This window comes from Sceloporus occidentalis, unplaced genomic scaffold (assembly GCF_023333645.1).
Source record: "Sceloporus occidentalis isolate IW3139 unplaced genomic scaffold, rSceOcc1.0.p SCAF_25, whole genome shotgun sequence".
NCBI classification, from domain to species: domain Eukaryota; kingdom Metazoa; phylum Chordata; class Lepidosauria; order Squamata; family Phrynosomatidae; genus Sceloporus; species Sceloporus occidentalis.
This window is the reverse complement of record NW_028317005.1, coordinates 11,794,438-11,816,107: the sequence shown is the minus strand read 5'-3', so window position 1 is coordinate 11,816,107 and position 21,670 is coordinate 11,794,438. Positions and strand designations below refer to the sequence as shown.

At 38.3% G+C, this 21,670-nt stretch overlaps 1 protein-coding gene across 3 annotated transcripts; it reads right to left on the bottom strand.

Moving 5' to 3' along the window:
- Positions 1–2,586: 2,586 nt before the first annotated feature.
- On the bottom strand, positions 2,587–21,083 carry LOC149300411 (protein ECT2-like). 3 transcript variants are annotated; one of them, XM_089485357.1, is made up of 24 exons: positions 20,957–21,083; positions 20,402–20,481; positions 20,222–20,314; positions 19,565–19,747; positions 18,424–18,513; positions 17,895–18,002; positions 17,362–17,435; positions 16,764–16,894; positions 16,494–16,609; positions 16,349–16,411; positions 16,044–16,266; positions 14,525–14,658; positions 13,924–14,043; positions 13,373–13,441; positions 12,779–12,889; positions 11,469–11,565; positions 11,303–11,384; positions 10,882–10,960; positions 10,627–10,746; positions 10,218–10,356; positions 7,790–7,944; positions 7,040–7,147; positions 6,698–6,844; positions 2,587–2,676 (listed from the first exon to the last, which is right to left on the bottom strand). In XM_089485357.1, exons 1-24 carry the CDS (start codon positions 21,081–21,083, stop codon positions 2,587–2,589), a joined length of 2,739 nt encoding a protein of 912 aa, XP_089341483.1. The 3 variants fall into 3 exon arrangements, with proteins under 3 accessions (XP_089341483.1, XP_089341485.1, XP_089341486.1); XM_089485359.1 differs by lacking the exon at positions 20,222–20,314; XM_089485360.1 differs by lacking the exon at positions 20,222–20,314 and having other exon boundaries at positions 16,125–16,266.
- Between the last annotated feature and the right edge of the window lie 587 nt (positions 21,084–21,670).

The following is a 21,670-nucleotide window of genomic DNA, read 5'->3' as shown; positions in this document are numbered from 1 at the left end:
GGCATGAAGAACACAACCAGAACAAAATCTCAGCAAAAATAGCTCTCTTAGTAAAGTCGGACTGGATGACCCCCTCAGGGACACGAGTGAAAATATGCAAGGACAAAAATAGTATAATACTGTCTTTATAATAAATTATATACAGAGATTTTTTTTTTAAACTCACGAACATGCACTGAAGGCCAGCTCAAGTGCAAAATGTGCACTGAAAATTAGGGTTACCGGACACCTCCATAAGATAAAGTGCTCTTCTGTGAAGAAGTGCAGAATCAGGTGCTTTCTGTGCAGTGCTCAGGCATTCCCCTCTGCTCCAGAGTACGGTAAAAAGGTGTGGTAAGTCAACTATTTTTGAGACTCTCCTCCTGGTAACTCAGTCAGCATTAAATAATAAACTAATATTCAATGTACGCAGTGGTGTAGTTTCCACCCTACACGTTTCGTTAAAACTTCACTTCCTCAGGGGGTCATCCAGTCCGGCCTTACTGAGAGCTATTTTTGCCAAGATACTCTGTTTACTGGGATTTCAGGAGTCCTTTCAGATATCCACTTTAAGGAGAATATTTTGGTCTATTTTTTTTTGTATATACCATTTTGTTTTCTTCTATATAGAAAGAACACAAACCTTTAAAAAAGGACTCCTTACTCTTGGTAACCTGCATAATTAAAAGAGACCCAACACAGGCTTGTTCAGGAGAAGCTGCAGAAACTGACTTCAGAGGTCTGAGGAGCATGGGGGGGGGGCGCATAAAGCCTTCACATACCACCTGGGGTGCTATAACTTGGAAGGAGGAGAAGTCCCTACTGGTATGCTCTCCTGTTAGTGATGCATAGGAAATATACTGCGTCAATTTTAACACTTGAGTTGACATATATGGAGAAAGAATGGGGAGATTGTGTGTCGTGGTACCAGTGTACAGATGCATGATAACCACTGCACTTTATAGTCTCCATAGGGTAAAATTTAGCTAAAAAGGTAAAAATTAGTTGTTGGGGGGACTCGCTACTTCAGCAAGACAAGACCAAATTATCGTGTCCTCTCGTATTAAAGCACATTTACTGTAATCAAATCAACTTTTTACTTAACAGTCACTTTATGCTCCCTATGATTACAAAAGTTATGATGCCTAAAAGCTAAACTATATACATTTACAAAATAATCATAGCAAACATAATATGAAAGCTTCTCCCACAGAAAGATAGACCAAGGAAATGTTTTACAAGTTTATTTACATACAAGTTAGTTTTTATGAATGCAAACCGTTTAAAATATAGCCTCGGAGCATTCTGTATTTAGAGGCTGATTAAATGCCTGCACTATTCAATAAATGTCAGGTTTTACTCACTAAACAAAATTATACTACAAAAACGAAAAAAAGTTAGTGTTCAGAGATTACAGCCACAATTTTCTTACATTAAAACCCAAATTTGTCTTTAAATAAATATGGAAATATTGCTTAAAATCAAAGAGAACACCTAAAATAATTGCCTTGATAATTTGAAGTACTTGTATAAACCAATACAGGACTTTAAAGGGTGCAGATTCCCCCCCCCCCCCTTTTCAGGAAAGATTGCATCAATAGGTGTGTTTACACAAATCATGCTGGAATAATAAAAAATTGCATAAAAAGGTCTCCAGCCTTCGCTTTTTCTTACCGGTATTGGGAGATAATCCAGTTATACCTGCCACAACACGTGACACTAAATTCTCTAGCTAGAGGAACAATCGTCTGCAAAGGAAACTTATCATAGAAGTTCAGACATATATACAATCCTACGTGGACAAGACAGATTTATTTATTTTAAATTAGATATACTTAATGATCACCCCTTTTCCAGTTCCCATGCGATGGCATTACTCAAAAAGGGATCCACTAACAAGTAGCGAAAGTAATGGTACAATTAAGTTAAACCCGAAAGGATTTTCCTCCTACGATCGAGTCAGTAGATCACTTTCTTCGGCAGTCATCATACATAGATGTGGTGAAGCGGGCATTTTTTTTTCTTTAGCAAATAAATACATTTTAATAGTATTATGAATCCCTCTGCTGCAACAGATTAACTTTAATATATTTAAGAGTAGAGAATATTTTCCACTTTCATGATGTACTATTCAACATGTTACAGTAAAGCTTCAAATGGTCTGAAAGGTACTGTGACTGATCTTGTTGTAACACACAAACAAAAAAAAACACAAAAATACCATGTGTATCCAAACATGTACCCCCGAAACTGTTGCTGCACTAGAACTCGCCATGATTCTTGGTAAGGCATAACAATCCAAAGGCTGAGCAAGAACCGCAGGCGTTCTACAGAGCTACCTGTTAGTCATGGGCTAAGAAACAAATACATATGCATGCATAATGACATGACAAACATATAAAATATACAAAACACACAGCAAACAGGTAAACATACAACTGTCCTTTGCAGTTCATCCAAGGTAGTTTATCCAACTGTTTTCTCCAAACTTCATTTTATTTAGCAAGCTGCTGTGAAGTGCTACCAATAAGTACCAAAATTGGAAATATCACGTCTGTTAGATCAGCCAGCTGCTTTTGTCAGTTACCGCATGAAAATCTAATAATCTTATATGAGGTTTGCCGTTGATCGGCTGAATGTATGGTATTTCCTTTCAAACAAGGATGGAAGGCTTACCAAGGAAGGAGACTGGATGGTCTGGAAAAGAAAAATAAATGCATTAAAAAAAAATGGTAAAGAGTAAAATAAAGCATTGCCTTCCCATACCCAAAAGCAAAAATAGCTCAACAAAAACAAGTACAGGAGACAAATATTGGAAGTGTAGTGCACTTTATAAAGAAGTACCCAACGCCACACCATTTTATTGTGCACCACATGCTTTAGTGACCAGTATAATCTTTCTTTCCAGGTTTTCATGTGCCCTGCTTTTCCAGCTTTTAGGATGTCGGATCAAAACATTTTCAAAAAAGTTATTTTGTAGTAATTGATCAAAAACTCAAGAAATACATGCAAATAGCAAACTATTTACATAGGGAGAGAGTCAATTCTGATGCAGTGGGAGGATATTCCTAGATTTCCCTCTGCAGCTGTGTCTTTATACACAATTTTCAAAAGTCCTCTGGTTTTAAATATGTAAAAAAATGGCAGATAAAAGGTTTTCTAGTGGATGGTGGAGCATAACATGTCCTTAATTTGTATATGCATAATAAAGGATCACCCCAGTGAGCTTCTCTTGCAAGGCAGACTAAGATGGCTCTCCCCACATGGTGAAAAGCCTTATAAAGTCAGCTACTTCCGATTTTTCACAGAAAATTACCAGGGTTGGCCTTTGTAACGAAGTCTAACCTTTAGCGTATAAACATCTTTATCGTATTTGTCAAACCTATACATGGGCATATGTGCAACACAGCCGAGAAAGGGTTGAGCAACATTTGCTGTAGCCTCATTGAACATTATTTGGGCTTGTGTCCCATTGTTCAGTAGTTACTACTAGTAAACATAGCTCTAATAGCAAGCACATTTTAAAAGTTGGCAAGCCCCGAGGAATGGGGTTGTGGATCACTGCATTATTGCGATGCGTTATTAGTCCTTGTTAATTAAACCAATTTTGGATGCAGAATTACATAAGCAAAAGCATCATTACATTGGTATGTGCAACTAAGATACGCTATAGAAACAGAACAAGACAGCACATTTAGTCTAAATTTTTCCTGCTTTAACCTATTAACGCCCCTTAGGATGTAACTGCACGCCCTGACAGACGACAGCCTTGACTGCTGACCCGTGGTGTCCAACAGTGCTCGCTGTGAGCACCAGAACATAATGAATACTCGATAGAGCTATCAGGTATTCCCTTCTGATATTGTAAATGCTTTATAGAGTCTGATGTGTCAACATCCTACGTTACCAACTACCATACTTTCTTCCATTAGCCCACAGCCGGTTTCCCTTTACTCCCTGGAACACTGGATCTACAGTGAGCCAAAGCTCCCTTTTCCTCTGGCTCTCTGCTTAATGCTTTCCAATCTAATTTTCATCAGCATCCTGACACAGCCCTCACCAAAATTACTAAGGATCTTGCTGCTAAAACAAAAGAACACTTCTCCTTACTAAAGTCTCTGGCGCCTTTGTCACTGTAGATCACCAATTCTCCTGCAAACCCCTTTTTTTTTTTTTTATTACATCCATGACTGCTCTGTCCTGGCTCGAATCCTATGTGCCTGTCCCACTTCCTAAAGCTATACTCCACTGCTCTCTCCCTTACCCATCACACCTAGTCAAATCAAAGCCTTTTGATATTCATCTCATACATGACACTGCCAGTATCAAGTCATTCGCTAGTAATTTCAGATCTAGATTTCAACTCCTTAATAACTGACCTACCCCTTTTCCCTCCTTTCATCAATCCAACCTATTATGGACATTCATCTGAGTATTTTTCTGTTGTGCTGCCGTGCCAATCCTCCCAATGGAGTCACGTACCATCCGTAAGCACTGAACCATCTTTGCTTTACCTACAGCTTGCTTCTCCCCTCAACTATTCTTTCTTCCCACTACCTTTCTCTGGCCATTATGTCTCATTTCCTCTGAACCGCCTAACAGATTGTAAGATCACTTGAGCTGGCCTCTCTAAGCATATCTTCACAAGTATTTTCATGTCATTGCCATTTGTGGATATGTATATTTGTGTATTTCATTTTATTATCAACTTTCACTCTACCCTACTTTCAAAAATGGCATTGGGGACTCTTTTGAAAATGTTCAATTAGTGGTATAATGTACATCTCATGCGGACTCACTAATGAACAGGCCATCTGAAAAACCGGCAACATGTAGTTGGCGTGGTCAACTATTAGAGGAAAAGAAAAAAAATATATATAATGTAAAATTTCAGAGCATGAATTTTTTTTGGTGCCTAAATTTTCGTCATTGAGTATCATGTCATCCTTCTTCAGGTTTAAGCCCTTGGAAAGAAAGACCAGGCAGAAGAGGCTCAGTAAACTGTGTTATAACAAAATGTTTTGACACACCACTGTGCAAACTTCGCAGTGTTAACACCTAGCAAATCAGAAGTGATTAACAGTGAAAGTGGAAATATTTAGGCTATCGAGCTCACTTAATGTTTCATAATAATGGCTCCTTTCGCATGGTCAGATTTCTTGCTGAAGGAAACGTCATTGCCCTGTTCACTCCGTTCATCACAGTCTACTGTAATAATCCGGGGTACAGTTTGTGCTTTACACAACTGGCCGCTGTATGCAGTTAAAGGGGAACCAGGGTTACTAGCTTCCCCTCTTAAGCTATGGGCCATAGGACTGCTAGGGGACCCTGGGCATAGCGTGACATGGGATCTAGGACTTTGGGAGCTCCCATCAAGTGAATTTGACCGTTGCACACTAGCATGTTTGGCTGGTCCATTTATGTTGAAGGTAGAAGAAGAGCGAGTAATCTATAAGCAGGAATAAAAGTTCAGTTAAAGCATAATACATATTTGTTTTAAGAAAAGTCAATGTAAATATCACAAGAACATAAGCAAAAAGGCTCTTTTCAACATCTACGGAATTTAATAGATTTACTAGTACGGTTGAATGCCATAAATATGTAAAATGTTGGGAGTCTATTCTACTCACTCCAAAGAGAGATGTAGTTTTAACTTCCTCACTTCACTATTCAGTATGAAGGGCCAGTACACACAGGTTTCTCCAGCAAGAAGGGCTGGCCCTGCACAAACGGGCGAGGAGACTAAATCAATCAAGGGCAGGCAATCTCTTCCTGCGGAAGCAGCTCACTGGGATCAGCCTTTCTAGATGTTGAAGAGCTGAAACCACTACTATCCAGCAAGTGAAGAAAACACAATTCAGCAAATAAACTCTGATCTCCGATTCAGAATTTGTGCTGTAAACACCTAATTGTCTTGTGACATAAAAGCAGGCGCTGGTAGGTTGCCATAGAAACTCAAAAAAACTCCTTTAAATTTTGTTGCTTTACATGGTAAATGTTTATTAAAAATGAGAAAATTAATAAGGCTTATTTGATGAATGTGCAAGAGGTGGTTAATGTTTTCTGTAAATAGAAGAGAGCTTTTAGGCCTTTATAAGCTTTTAAGGCTTAGCTGAATGTGGCCATGAATGTCCCCCGTCCCCCACCAAAAAAAAAATATTGCTTCAAGCATACTATGAAAATGTGTAGGTTTATAAAAAAAAAAAAAACAAACAAAAAAAAAAACGTTCCATTCAGAATTTCCTAGGTGAAGTATTTAATTTAAATGGCAAGACACATGAATACAACATTTACCAAAATATTGGACACAAACCTCTACAAGATGATTTAAAAAATCCACCTTCTTAAAGAAATACATTTCACAGGTTTGTTAACTGAAAAGATTTATCAGCGTCAAATGGTATGCCTAAATTGATGGTAAATGGCGTTTTAACAAAGTTTCAAGGGGCATTACATTACGTGGATTCATTGTGTGTGTGTGTCTTGGTAAATGCGCGCGCGCACGCACGCGCACACACACACACACACACACACACCTATTGCGGACTGTGCCCCCACAGTGGGCTATAACTATAATGCAGCAGCACCTTTAACAGACAGCATTAACTCCTCGGTCACAGACACTTTGTTTTCAGCCCCTGGTGTCGAGAACTACCGCCTTATATGACATACTAAAAACATTTTGCACTCGAGCGGATTACAAAAGAGATATACTCACTGCTAAAGAGGTTGTACTTGACATGCGGCTGCTGGCAAAGCTCTCAGCGCTTGAGCCAGGGCTCCGTCCTTCTGGAGTATTGTGCACCATCAGAGCTCTCTGCAGGGCTCTCTTGGGGGTCTTTGAAAATGAAAAAGCCCTTGTAACCTGTAACCAAAAGTTAACTAAATTAGCCTTAAAAAAATAGGTTAAAATGATAAAATCATAAACAAACCTCAGATACAGTATTGAGCTTTTATTTTACTCTTTATTGGAAGCTGTTGATTGCCTTCATCTATAGCACCAATTACTGTATACCCCTTAGATCTTGGAATCTGTATAAAATAAACGGAGTGGGCTCACTTTCTTGGAAGTCTTCTTTATGGCTCTCGATGCTCTGCTCAGCGTACTGTCCACATCTTTAGTGTTCACTTCTAATGAGTCCGGATCAGTTGTATAAATCAGATTTTCCTATGAACACATACACAAGTTTGCTCTTTAAAAATTGAAAAAAAGGAAGTAACATTTGTAAGACACTTAAAAAGTAGGATTAATGAACCAGAGTACTGGGGAAATAGTTTTTATTTTTTAAGCCTTTACTGCCATCAAGTGGAGAAAAACACTATGACTAGCTGGGAAAATCCGACTGAAATGAAGAGGCTTTTCAAACGCCTTTCATAGATGTGTACACATCGCAGGAATGGTAAAGTATTGGAAACAAGTAATTACATACAATGCTTACCTACAAAAAAGCCTCAAATGCCAGAGTTGTAAAGTTTAACCTTGGTTATGGTCCCATCCTTACCCCTTCAGGATTTAATTATAATTACTTGTAATTAACTTGGATAGTGCACATAAGAGCATAAATAATGTGAATGTTTTTGCGGTTTTCTTCCGATTAATTAATTAATTGTGGCAGTCCCCAATATAGCACCATTGTGTGTCTATTAGGCACACTTGAAACATAGCAGGAGTCAACTCTATTGGAGAAGGAAAAACCCAAAACGAATATAACCAATACTCAAAATAAACTTTTGTGCATTTAGATGAATGGTAAAAGTACTTTAATCACGTTGACACACCAGCGGGAACAAGACAAAGACGCACACTTACAGCATCTGCTTTACAAATGGTGTTGGCCATGTGCCGGCAGAGCATCTTCAGCCAATCGGCTTTAGGAGGTTCCTCCGAGGTCAGCTGGAAGCTAAACAGCTGGTTCGCCTGTTCCGTTGGAGGTCGCACTACCAAAGCAAACGCGTTATGGCAATCTGCAAGAGATCAAAAGGTTATTAAAACATAACTACATGGTTTGGGCTGGAACAATCTTAGAGGTTCTATGACCCAGTTGTGAGGAGTTAACCAAGAAACTCGCATACTGGAGAGATTCAGCTAAAAGGCACACTTCAAATCAGCAGGCCGCACGGACATTACCAGGCAGGGGTCGCATGCTGCTAAAACATTTAAAACAGCTTTTACATACAAACTGATACATTTTGTGCAATTTTTACATATATAGAAATGCAACACAGTTACAGCTAATCTAAGAGTAACATGGAGATAAGGAAGCGTTTGTATGACGTGCTAAAGTTATTTTAATTTAAAACAAAAAAAACACTGCTTTAGCATCCCTTTTGCAAGAAAACAAATATACAAGCACATTTAGGACAGGAGTGTCGCGTGTTTTAACATTTCTGCAGTGCTCATTTTAAGCTACAGTATTCATTTCGTGTACCCACACAAATATTATGGTATTTTCAGGACTCCGATTATATCTAATAAGTCAACAAAAAAAAAAAAAAGACTTATTTGAAAATTAATTAACTCATCTACAAAAGCTAACGAAAAGATCTGATAGGACAAATTAGAATCTAAATACCCAATGCTTATGTTTTTTCTTGCAAGTTACAGGGGGAATAGAGAATTTTTACATGTTACTAAATTTTTATTTCACTAATCACATTTGTATTCAACCCGCAGGAGGTCTGAAAATATCGTCTTGGGAACTCATTTTTGTAGTGGAGGGTACCATCTTGCTAGAGGCAAAGTCTCTTGCTACGGCACTTGGACGCTCTTTGGAGAAGTTAGCGCGTCCTGGGTGGGTTTTCAGTGTCTCTGTATGCCGCGATAGAGGCATTTTAGCAACACCGTTTGAGCTTTGGGGGATGATCAACTTATTTTAAAGACACAGCCAGGCATCATATTTAATTTGGCACACATTGTCGCTCCAGGGAGTGATCAGACTAGGTCTCTTGACGCATTTTTCGTTTGGGAGAAAAAAAGCAATATTTGTATGCTTTCTAAATCTGTTCAACCTCATGATGTGCCAGGCACGGCTATTTTCATTAATGGGATGAAGTTCCGCGAGGTGCCTAGCACCTCAGTAGTGATTGAGAGGAGTTACATATATGCACGCACGCACACACACCCCCGACTTCATTATCAATGCAGCTCTGGTCATCTGCCCATTCCTCACCCAAGAATCCATAAAAACTCTGGTTCATTCACTTATTTCCGGTCTTGACTACTGCAACACTCTTCAGTCTGTCCTAAATGCCGCTGCTAGGCTCCTCTTCTGCTTCCCCACTCCGTGAAACCCTCCACTGGCTCCCAATTACCTTTAGAATTAAACTTAAAATCCTGGTACTGACATTTTAGGCCATTCATAATACTGTTCCTCCATATATTTCTGCCCTCATAAGCAAATACCCCCCTACTCGCTTATCTCCTTTTCCCGTCTACAAGATGTCACTCGGGCTGCCCCATATCTCTGGAACCTACTTCTACCGAACCTTCAGCTTTCACCCTCCCTCCCAACATTTAAGAAACATCTCAAAACTCACTTCTTCAGAGAAGCCGCACCATCTTAGCTGCTAGAACCTCCTTGTCATTGATACAACTACCACACTACCTCTCACCCTCTGTGTCTTATGTTTGTCACCCCATTCCCTCAGGATTGTAAGCTTGCGAGCAGGGCTCTCTCTACCTAATGCAACGGTTTGTCTTAGTCCGTTAATTCTAGTCTTGTCAGACCCCTTGAATATATGTATTGTATTAAGCACTGCGTAAATTGTTGGCGCTATAAATAATAATAAAATTTCTGTCTGTTCCTCTTCAGGACCCTTTTATCTGGGTCCTGAAGAGGAACTAGACCAAGCAAACATCTGCACCATTTGCTGTACCTATCTGCATGATGGCATGCAAAACCCAGCATATTGTTTGTTCTTATTATAACACTATTTTAAAACACCGGTTACAAATATGGCACATACTTACAGGAGCCATTATCTCCTAACCATGAGAATTATCTTCCATTCATTCATTCACTTATTTTTAGATTTTAGCAATCAAACGGCTGCTGATTAAGACACAGAACTAGATGGTAATAAACGTGTCATTCTAAGAATTAAACGTCACGCAATGCAATCATTTGAACTCATTCTCGAACCAAATTATTGATCAAATTTAAAAGTCTGACTGCAAAATTTTATTCAGTTTAACTATTAGTTAAGTATTCAACTATTCAGTTTTATTAACCACTGACCTTCAGTCTCCCGGATGTCAAGAACCTTCTTTATCTGTGAAAGAGGCATTAGACTAATGTGTTTCAGTGATGCTGGGGGCCTAGTGTGGCCATGAGGACTCTTGAAAGCACCAATAACCTTATGCCGTTTCCTTGCAATCTGTAAGATATTTATTAAGAAATCATAATGAAGACAGGATAGAGTAAGACAATACTGTAGATCATGTTCCCAATTATTCCAATCAATACACACATGGTTTCGGATATACTGTCCTAGTTTGTTTTTTTTAGCTTTGTATTTCTGCAAATGGCAGCATGGCGTGCATTACAGTGCCTTTATACATGTTTATCCCCGCATAAGTTTTATAGTCAAGGTCTAGTAAACCACAATTGAAAGATGTTTCTGAATAATTAAAAGCTATAACTTTACCTCAAGGCAATCATTAAATAGAAAAAGAGTAACTTGTTCGCCACGGTCACAAAGATCATCACCAAGAGCAACTGTCTCCACTCGCTGTACCAGCATGCGATGTGAAGACAACAGATTAGCCTACGGACGGCAACAAAGTTAGCGGTCAATACAGATAACATGTCCAAGAAACAAATACGTAGCCACTGTGGCTCACCGTGTCACACTCCTGTTCATCGCTGGATTTCTACATTTACATCTTAAATAAATACTTACAGGACATCCATCTACTTCATAGACAACATCAAAGATCTGCCGCTGTCCTTCAGTTTTCCTTTTATCTTCGTTAATGTGACTGTGGGTCAAAAATGGCATAAGGTTTTCCAAGTGTTAACAATTTGTCCATGTAATACCTTTGAAGCATTGTCTGCCAAGGTCACATTTAATAGATTGGTTCTCGCAGGTATTTAATGGTAAGTACAAGCCAGACATATTCCAAAAACACCTTATGTAAAGTAAGCTTATATTCCATTAGAGCAGGCTTTAATTTGTTTTGTTTTTTTGTTGGACAGGACAACCAAGAACCCTCAACCCACCCCCAATAAAAAATGTATTATATTATATATATAATATCTCCTGGTATGTGTCCCCAAGGATTAATAATTCCTGGTCATGCACATTGCTTGTGAGTTCTTACGTCATAACTTCTCTTAATGACTCAATAGCTTTCTCCAACATAACTTTGTCGGGGTTATCATCCGCTGTATGCTTCTTGAGATCTACAATAACGTAAGAACAGAATTAAGCTTCCCGTTATTTCCGCAAAGCTCAATTACAACGTTAAGAGTAGGTGGCTACATTACCATTTAAAAGAAGAGCAACACTAGGCAACCTCTGAACAGGTCGAATTAGTAGTTCCACTAAAGTCTGACGCCCACATTCTTGCTTAGCTTGATTAATCTGGAAAACAGTCACAAGTCACAATTTAGCCGTCTGACATTCGCCAATAAGTACTTTAATATGCATCTTGAATTGCAAAAGAACCTGCCTGGGACACTGAAGCGTCTAACCATGTTCTGGCTGATTTTTGGTAGGATACACAGCTTCACAAAGCTATAGTATTGTATTTCAGCCGTGGCATCCCCTGAATGACTAGAACTAGAGGGCAAGAACTAGCTAGAGTTTAAAACTTGCAACCCTGGGTCTCATCACATCAATGCTCTGGCAACTCATTTAATTGAATACACCCTATTCCTCAGAATAATTAAGGGTTGCAGTTATTTTTTATAGTAACTTTCTCCTTCCCATCTGTAACCGTACCAGTTTCTGCTTTCTGTATGGTCTTGCACTACTGCATCAGCATAAACGTGTTATGTCTTATGTTTGCAAGTTAATGTTGTTCCTCTAGAGCTACTGCCAATTAGGCCCAGATTTTTTTTGTTTTAACTACAAAACACTCCAGCCGAAATATAAATGGCCTTCCTTAGAAAAGGCAAAGTGTAAGCATAACAAATGTAAACCAAATAGAAAAAAGAAAAAAAAAAGATGGAGCAGCCCTCACCAGAAGATATTCTAAATGCCAAAAATCAGTCCATATAAAATTTCTTCAATACAGTGTATTTACTGGAGCAGTAAAAGCTGTCCAGAGTCTAGCTTTACCTAAAAGGCAGCTGAGGAAAACACAGAAGACACTGTATTGAAGAAATTTGGACTGTAATATCTTCTGGTGTGAGGTGCTCCATCTTTTCTTTATTTGGTTTATCTTTTTTATCCGTAAGGGAGATGCTGTGTGAGATAGATATATATATCTATTTTTATAAATTATATAGTTTAAATAGCACCTATCACTATTTTATAACAAATGTACTTCATGAATCATTTGCGTTATACAAGTTTGAGATCAACCACACAGTATTCAAGGTGTACAGTCCAAGCAAAATGCTCTCCCCTACTTGGTCTGCACAGTACACTTTTTTTTTTTTTTTTTTTACTTAAAAAGAGACAGATATCCACCATAACAGAAACCAGTCAATGAAAAAAGCCCCAATTAAGGAATCAAGCAGAGATAAAGTAGCATGCAGACGAGATACACAGGATAACAATAGTTTATCGCAAGAACAGAATTGATAGCAAAAGAAATTCTTCAACCTACCCATGAAAACGGAATACATACCTTCAGGAACGCATGAAACCTTGGCTTCGTTTTTTCACATTTTATAATGGTCTCCTTACTCATTTCAAAGAAGTTTACAAAAGGCGGGTATGTCTTCACCAAATCCTTAGACTGAAAAATGCAGAGCTTGTTAATTTTAAATAGAACGGCTTAGAAATCAAAATTTGAACTAGGTCACGCAGTAAGATGCATTATGCTTTTGCATATACTTGTAAAGTGATATTATTTGCAGCCATATAGCATTTCCACAATGTAAAAAAAAAAAAAAAAAAAAAAAAAAAAAAAGTTATAAAGAGATGACAAATAAGAACCATTCAGCCCATCTAGTCTGCCGAATCTGGCTCCCCATCTCATCTAGATTAGCTTTAAGCAAGCATGGCATAGGCATAAACTACTCCACTGTATTAACCGCTACCACTTCCGCTGGAAGGCTATTGCATGCACTAACCTCTCAGTAAAGTAATATTTCCTGATATTACTTTTTTCCTACAATTACAGTCAAGCCTAATTAACAAGCCTTGTGTTTGTATAAGATTGCTGAACTTATCAAAAAGGGAAATTAGTTTGTGAATAGGCTTTCCATCAAAAACTCACACAAGCCAGAAAAACTTCACCAATACTTCTGGTCTCTGCCCATTCCATCATCATTTTTTCCAGATCACCCTGGAAGAGGAGCAACATGAAATGCAAAATATACATATAACATCTTACTTTAATGCATATATCAATGACATGTCTTGGACTGTTCGTTATGTTTAGGCTCCCAAAATAAGAGCCCAACACAAATCAGAGGGAAAAGTATAAAGACCTGCCATACTCCACAGAGCTGTACAATTCAAATATGGGGTGGGTAAATACATTTACACATAAAGATACAACAGGAGTTCTGTTATATCGCACTTTTATACAGTTCATGGCAAGCACAGCAGGCTACCGAGGACTCCACTTATGAGCCTACAGTCTACAATGAATTCAATGGGTAATTAGGGCAAAATGTTGTGAAAGAGAGGCAGTAGTAGTCATCTGCTAAAAGCGAAAACGGACCAAAGGATACCTACTGTTAAGACAAAATATCAATGGTCACGTTGCTAACAAAAAGTTCCTAAGTTAAACAGCATACCAGTGGAAACGTACAAATACTTTACCTTAATTTTAATGTGTACATCAAGAATATCTGGAATACTGCCAAAAATAGTCTTTATCTCCTCTTGAGCAAGGATTGGGCCACCAACCTGCCCTTCTTTTTCTAACGGAACTTGGAAAAGCTGAAAGCGTGTCGTAAAGTTAATTTGGTTCACAAACATTTAAGCGCGTACTTACAAATCCAACAGTTCTTGGCAGCAGATTATTCTTGTCCCACCTGTTCTACTGAATAACCTTTATAACTACATAAATTTCAATTTGTCTGAAACCATTTATTTCCCAAAGCCTTGCCAGAAATTATTCCTTCACTTCAGATTTTGCAGAGACCATTTGATTGTCATGGGACAAAAGCAGGCGCTGCTAGGCTGTTGCTATGGAAACTGGAAGCATCTTAAAAGTTTCAATGTTTCTAGGTGATTAAACCATTATAGTTAAGAATGACAGATTTGTCTAGCATGTAAACTTTAGCACGACAATTGATGTGTATCAGCACCTTTAAATATTTAAGAATTTAATTTACCATTAACAGCAACAATTGCTGGCTTAACACGTGAAAACATCAAATTGCAAAATGAGCATTTTTCAAAAGCTTTGCACTTTTACCTGTACAATAGTAGTGAGAATGTCAACATAATTGCTCTCCGTCTGATACAGTTCCATAGCAACCTGCCATCTCGCAGACTGTTTCTGAGGCGCTGGTGTGGCAATCCTAGATTTCGCACTGGGCTTTGGTGTATCTGGCAAAAAGCAAGAGGCATAAATGTGTTACGAGTTTGAGAGAGCATTTCATTTGAGGAAATTTGTCACGAAATAAGTTGTATTTAGATACCAGAACGAAGTACCGATGGATTGCAGGCCTTTTCCTTGCATTCTGACTTAGTTTTCTCAAGTCAACCAAGTCTTGACATTTTTACTATATAGTAACAGCAATGGATTGCATCACACTTTTACCACCATGCTGCGTTCTTTACACGTTTAAGAAAGATTAACAAGGTAACGTAGCCCCAAACAGCATTCCTTACTATATTATATATATTATAGACACTTGCTTGGGTTCTGGATTTAACATAAGACAGTGGGATAAAAAGCAAAGCAAGAACATGGATATTTTTTGTCACCAAGCTTTTTTTTTTTTTTTAGATCAAAACACTCATTCTGAAAGCAGTGTCTTAGGAGTCAGGTACTGTTTATGTACACAAGGTCTACCGTTTGAAATACTATTACTGCCGTGTAATGCCTCCTTAAAAGAGCGAAAAGTATGCCTTGCCTGCAAAGAGTCTAAATCTGTTCCTCAACTTCAGTCCTTAAGGACCACTAACAGGTCATTTTAGGATATCCCGGGCTCGACACAGCTGGATTAATTAGTAGCTCATTCACTTAAACTGCCTCCTTACCTGGGATATTGTAGGCATATCTTTAAAACCTGTATGGTTAATGCTCCTTGAGGACTTGTTAAGAAACTGTGGTCTAAAGATCAATCACCCACAGTGCCTTGAAAGAGTGTTCTGCTTTATAAATTCTTATGTGCTTCTTTTAGGAGTTCAAGACGATACAGCCCAATGGTCCCAACAGAACAGGGCAAACATTCTAAAACTTAGCTTGTAATTCCCTTGGAACGGTTAAGGATCTTACTACCTGCAGTTACTAGTATTTGTAGACTAAAGTTCATAAACTTACAAACACACTACTGCACAAGAAAAGAGATGGAAAAATGGATTAGCTATTTGCTTCAGATATGCATAATCTAACACAGGGCAACATTTGGGTTAACAGCCAAAAAATACATATTGAGTAAGAATGTCAAGTCTGGGTGACCAGAGAGACTAAAAAGTCATTGTATTCATCTTGTTTGAAAAGAAATGCTTTTACACCACCTCATTTATCGCAATAGTGGATGCAAAAGTCTGTGTAAAAGACTGGGAATTTGGGTTACAATAATGAAGTGCCCTTAACACGATGCCACAAACAGAAGAGTGTAAAACTGAGTGACAGCAGCGCCAAGATATTTCCCTAGAGATCAAGTGACCAGAATCTGAGCAGGTCGGGCTGGTAAGGTACGATAAACCTTTTGTACTAAGACATCGGTTTTGCCTGCCCTCTAAGGGACACGAAGCTATTTTACCTGAAAAGGACTTTCCGGACTCTGGTGTGTTGGAGATATCTAGCAGCGAGCCAATAGACAACGAATGTTCAGCTGATTGGCGTTTTCGAGGTGGAAATGGCGAAATATCAGTGTCCCTAGTAAGTTGGGCAAGAGTATCTTTTAACCGGCGTTTTTTGCGATTGCTGCTCGGTGTGTTCAAGGAGAGAAGGGAGACAGACTTTTTCAGCGCAGGGCTATCCTGCTGTAAGGAAAGGAAAAAATATAAATCAGGATGTTCTCTTTTCAGTATTCACAACAATATCAACAATCACAATAAGAAATACCTTTTCAAAGAGGTACATTGTTTCTCCAGCTCTGGCATCCATCTGTATACTTCCCCAAAACCACTTAAAGCAAAGAAAATGGAAATTGTTAGCTCCTGGAAACAGATCAGACAATGCGCTGGGAAAGGCAGATGGGATTGCTTACCTCTTGCTTGACCACATAGAGTTTTTTGGAAGGTTCAAAAGGTAACTCTTTGACAGAGTTTTCTTCTACAACTAGATGGGTGCATTTTTCATTGCCGACAGGTAAATATTGCCCTCCTGATATAGAAAAGGAAAAGTTAGTGACAAGAACCAGCGAATTCAGCAAAAATATTTGACATTATACAGCTGTTCAATCTTAAGTCAAATTTGCCAACAATTGAACACTTATTAGGCAAATAAGCCTTGCCTGCCCTCTTCTTTTTGCCAATACCTTGCATTTCAGTCATTTCTTCCATGCTGACTCGCTCTTCTTCAGAAAACCCAATAAAACTTAATATGCAGTCTTGGAATGGAGGAACTTTAAATTCATTTTTAAACGTCTCATCTGTAGCACTAAATTCACTGAAAGAGGAAAAAAATAATCAAGCTTTATATTATGTCCATGTGCTGCTAACATTACAAATCGACTGGATACATTTATTGTCATTAATGCTCAAGCAATAAACGTGTAAACAAATAAATTGCCATACAGCAGATTCAGCATGCCCTTAGAATCAGAGGGTACTAATCATAACCCCCTCCTACTGGCAGTATTGTTTAATGCATTAGTAGCATTCAAAACAATATTAAATGAGCCCTCCACGAGTTATCCATATGTAACTAGAGAATAGGGGTTTCAAGAAGTGTTTTTGGACAACTGATTTGTAGGGTCCTGCATAAATCTCTATTGTTCCCCAACAGTTGTAAATCTAACCTTCCTGGAAAGCCGGATTACAGACAATTGCCCGGACAATGCATCTATATAAAACCACTATGCTGATGCATTTACAGTTTATAAATGCACATAATTATTAAAACAGCAAATTTACAGTTCATTTCTTCTCTCCCAAGCCTTTAAAATCCAGTCAGCTTTCATGATGGGGGTCCCCAAGCTAACTGCAACCTAGAAAAAATAAGATATTTTAAATACATGGATGTAAATTTTGCAAAATAATTTGTGGACCTCTTTTTGAATTTAGCACTACATTGCCACAAGGAAATGATTTATGAATTTTAGTCCTTCACACAAGTTATATGTATTTAACATGGTAGCAATTCATAATATTCAGGACACAAGTATCATGTGACAAAAAAAAGCAGCATTGCAATATAAATTGACAGCAGCTTCATAAAAATATGTTATGTAATGTACAGAGGAAAGAACAGAATGCACGATATAGGGTTTATTTATATGCATAACAGACTAGAAAGCTTAAGCAATAACAGCACTAAATAGATTGGTGGGTCCTGTCAAGCTTGCGGGATATACCGTATTTGTTAAGCAGACATTTTAATTGTAAAGAGTTATTTATTTGGACAGAAAGGACACACGGTCTTAGTGTTCAGTTATTGGTACACTTACCCTGAATTTATCGCCATGAGTTGAGTTAGCAATGAGATGTGTGACTTTGGAACTGAAGTCTTTTCTTATTGTTCCACCCATGTGATGGACCAAGGTTACAAGCCTCACCTAGAGATGCACAACATTCAAAATTACAAGAGGGTCAAACTAAATCAGTAAAGAATACCGATAAGGAAGAATACTATTGATATTATATTGATCAAAAAAATGAAACATGCACAGAAGAGGGATATTTGGGAGCAGAGGGGAGAAAACAGATTGATAAGATACTAGTTTTACCAAACTGCAGCCAGGGTTTTTAATGCCCTGCTGTCAAAAATCAGATTTTTTTCAGTTGAGGATATGGAAAATACTAGCAATGTAGACGATTTCTTTCATGATATATCAGAAAAGGCTTCACAGGTGCCAAGAACAGCTGACCCTACCGTCCTAACATCTCACCACAAGCATATATTTATATTAAGCCATTTCTCTGTGGCATTCATTTCACATGTATATACCACACACACACACTAAAACATGAAGTTACCAATTCCTCTTTTCTTCTGAAGCCTGTAAAGCACAGGACTAGATTCAACATGCTTGCACAATAGAGGGGTCGGGATGTAAAAGGCAACGGCTAGAAAAGAAATAGAGCAGATAAAACATGACAGTCAATTCAACATTTTTTAAAGGAATGCCCATACTGGGAATTGCAGCATTTTTTCACTGATTGGTCACTACTTATTTTCTATCTTTCTGCTCCACTAACCCCTTATCTCTTATATCTGCCCTCTTACTGCCCCCGTCCACTTTAACAGTATTTAAAAATCTATTACAGCCATCAAAGCCTGCAATACACTCCTCCATCTTCCCCACAACAACTGACTTTTTACCTGCCCCAGTGTTGTCCTAATATATAGACAGTTAATTACCAGATTTATTTAAACATGCCAGTAGAGGGCACCAACTCTTTGGATCGCTTTAGTACCCACTCCTCCCCATTAAACCATTCCAAATCGCATCCCTCTCCATCTCGCTGCCATCACAGCTATCCCAGTGCCTCTACACTAACCTTTATATGTGAAACCTACCTGTGTTTGCTCTGCTACTTCTGTCCCCCACATATTCTTCCCTATTCCCATCACTCTCAACCACCAAACACTAACCAACATGCTCAACCTAGCCAATTTTATTCCTACCATCTCCAACCATAAACGCCCTCCAGTCATTAACTGTGCCCTAACAAAGGCTCTCCTCCTCACTTATCACCTCTTCCTTTTCCCATCTACAAGATTTCACTCAAGCTGCCCCATATCTCTGGAATCTACTCCCACCAAACCTTCAGCTTTCACCCTCCCAACATTCAACAAAAATCCCAAAACCCACTTCTTCAGAGAAGCATTCCACCTTAGCTGCTAGAACTTCCTTGTCATTGAGACAACCACCACACTACCTCTCACCCTTTCTCTGTGCCTTATGTTTGTCACCCCATTCCCTCAAGATTGTAAGCTTGCGAGCAGGGCTCTCTCTACCTAATGCAACGGTTTGTCTTAGTCTGTCAATTCTCGTCTTGTCAGACCCCTTGAATATATGTATTGTATTAAGCACTGCGTAAATTGTTGGCGCTATATATATAAAAGATAATAATAATAAATAATAAAAGAGACAAAGGCTAATTTGGAACGTACCTCTCCTTTCTGAGCACAATAAAGGATTATCGGAGGGCCAAGTACTCTGCAGTCTGCTTTATATAGATATTGAAAGGAAGGATTTTGAAAGTCTGACAGGACAAACACGTTCTCAAATTCTGGACTATCAGCATCGACATACTCTTTCACAGAGTTCGTTTTCAGACAGGGAACTTTGATTTCCTTTGGTTGCAGGGAAAAATAATTCAGTTAAATCAACAGGATTTTGTTGACATGACAAATCAGGCTTAAAAAAAAGTACAACACAAAACACACTTGGGGACACCACTTCAATATTAAACCGAAAAATAGCTAATTATTTCTTAACTAAATTTCAACAGAAGTACATAATCAAGTGTACTAGAAAACCAAGTGTTTTGTTACTGTACGTTTTTAGCACATAGTGAGATCCAGCCACCCAAAAGACACAGAAGCGATGTAATTTAACCACAAGAGTATTACCAATACACCACAGGAGAATGCAAGAATAAATATTTGTCACCATTGAAGTGTTTGAGTGCCACTCATTAGGTGTTCTCTTTGTTTAAAATAACAAATATGAAGCTGTGTCAAAACAAACAGCCGTGTTAGTTGTGCAACTTAAATAATTGGATGTGATGTGCTGCATGCAAAGCAGGTATGAACTATTTACCATACCATGTTTACAATGGTTTTAATAAATGATTCTCTGGATTTTTCAGGACAATTTTCATTTATCTTTATAACAGGAACCTCCATTACTTTAACTGTCTGTGGAGAGGAAGACTCAGATATAGTAATACAATAGCGGGCGAAAACTTAGGAAGCAGAAGGGAGAAAACTGCTAAACAGCTATACCTCCAGAGCTTTTATCAGTGCCTCGTCACTGCCAGCATCTTCTACCAGCACCACTCTTGTTTCAATCTGAGGCATTTCTTCTGTTATGAAAAATATAATCATTGGCAAATAAAAAAAAAATATGATAAAGGGAACTGATTAAAATAGATATTTAAATGCAGGTTAAAATATGCAACGAAATACACCGTTTAATACACAGGAAGCAGAAGATCAGAAATTTACCCCACAAGTTCTTTAAAGAATTACTAAGAAGGGATATTAACCCCCCTTAGGGACAGGTACCATGGCTATTTTCAGGGGAGGAGATAACATGTTCACACACAGATTTGGAACTAAGCTATTCCAGTTGGCGACAAAGAAATATGTGGATTTCTGGATACATATGCTATAGTTATAAACCAAAATAACTTACACAAGAGTATCTTATAAAATCATTTTAATATTTGCGACTTTTAAAACGTGGTTGCAATAAGTGCTACATAAAAAGGATTCTGTGAATTATCTTGACGGAGATGTATAAAGGCAGGTATGGGATACACATTGCAAGCGGCTTACCATCATTATCTCCAGAACCCCCAAACAGGTTTTCTTTCGAGGTCTCTGTAATTTTAGAGTCAAACGCAGAGGAATCTGCCAGAATACTTCTGCTCGTGGTAGGTACCAACATACTGTTGTCACTCATGATTGAATTTTGATCAGCTGTGGAATAAAGTAAGAGCATGTGATTCTGATAATTTACAGAAAAAAAACCAGTGTACATAGAGATTTAGTGACAAAAACCACTTTAGGTCACTAAATAGCATCTTTACTCAGCATCAGTTGCAATGGCCAGGCCTGACATTGATTCATACATTAACACTGCAGTCGCAAATCCACCTTGGCACGTGCAGTTACATTTATACAGAGAGCGTTGGCAGTTTCTGTTAAAGGTGTCGCAATATGGGACAAAAAAATAATTAAAAAAAAAATACAAAATTTGCATTACATTGACACATATAGAGAATTATTGGTACAGAAGGACAAGAAGCCTTCCCTTCTAGTACTCCATAGTTTTTATTTTGCTGAGAGGGTGGTAGATAAATTCCCATCCGAACCGGTAGAGGCTTATGCAGCAAGGGAATTTAAACACGAATGGGAGTCATAAAGCTATCCTCAATCTGAAACACGAATAAGTTCCAAGTCTTTACATCTGTAAAAATGCGCAGACTAGTCGGGTCAACTGTACTCATCTGCCATCAGATTCAATGTTATCTATGTTGCCATAACCTT

What these genes read in the sequence shown, in the direction of transcription:
- LOC149300411 (XM_089485357.1), bottom strand. Translation starts at nt 21,083, where the DNA reads ATGAGTGACAACAGTATGTTGGTACCTACCACGAGCAGAAGTATTCTG. An exon ending in GGGTTCTGGAGATAATGATG is followed by an intron (nt 20,482 to 20,956) that starts GTAAGCCGCTTG and finishes TTTTCATAACAG; the next exon opens with AAGAAATGCCTCAGATTGAA. An exon ending in CAATGTACCTCTTTGAAAAG is followed by an intron (nt 16,267 to 16,348) that starts GTATTTCTTATT and finishes CTTTCCTTACAG; the next exon opens with CAGGATAGCCCTGCGCTGAA.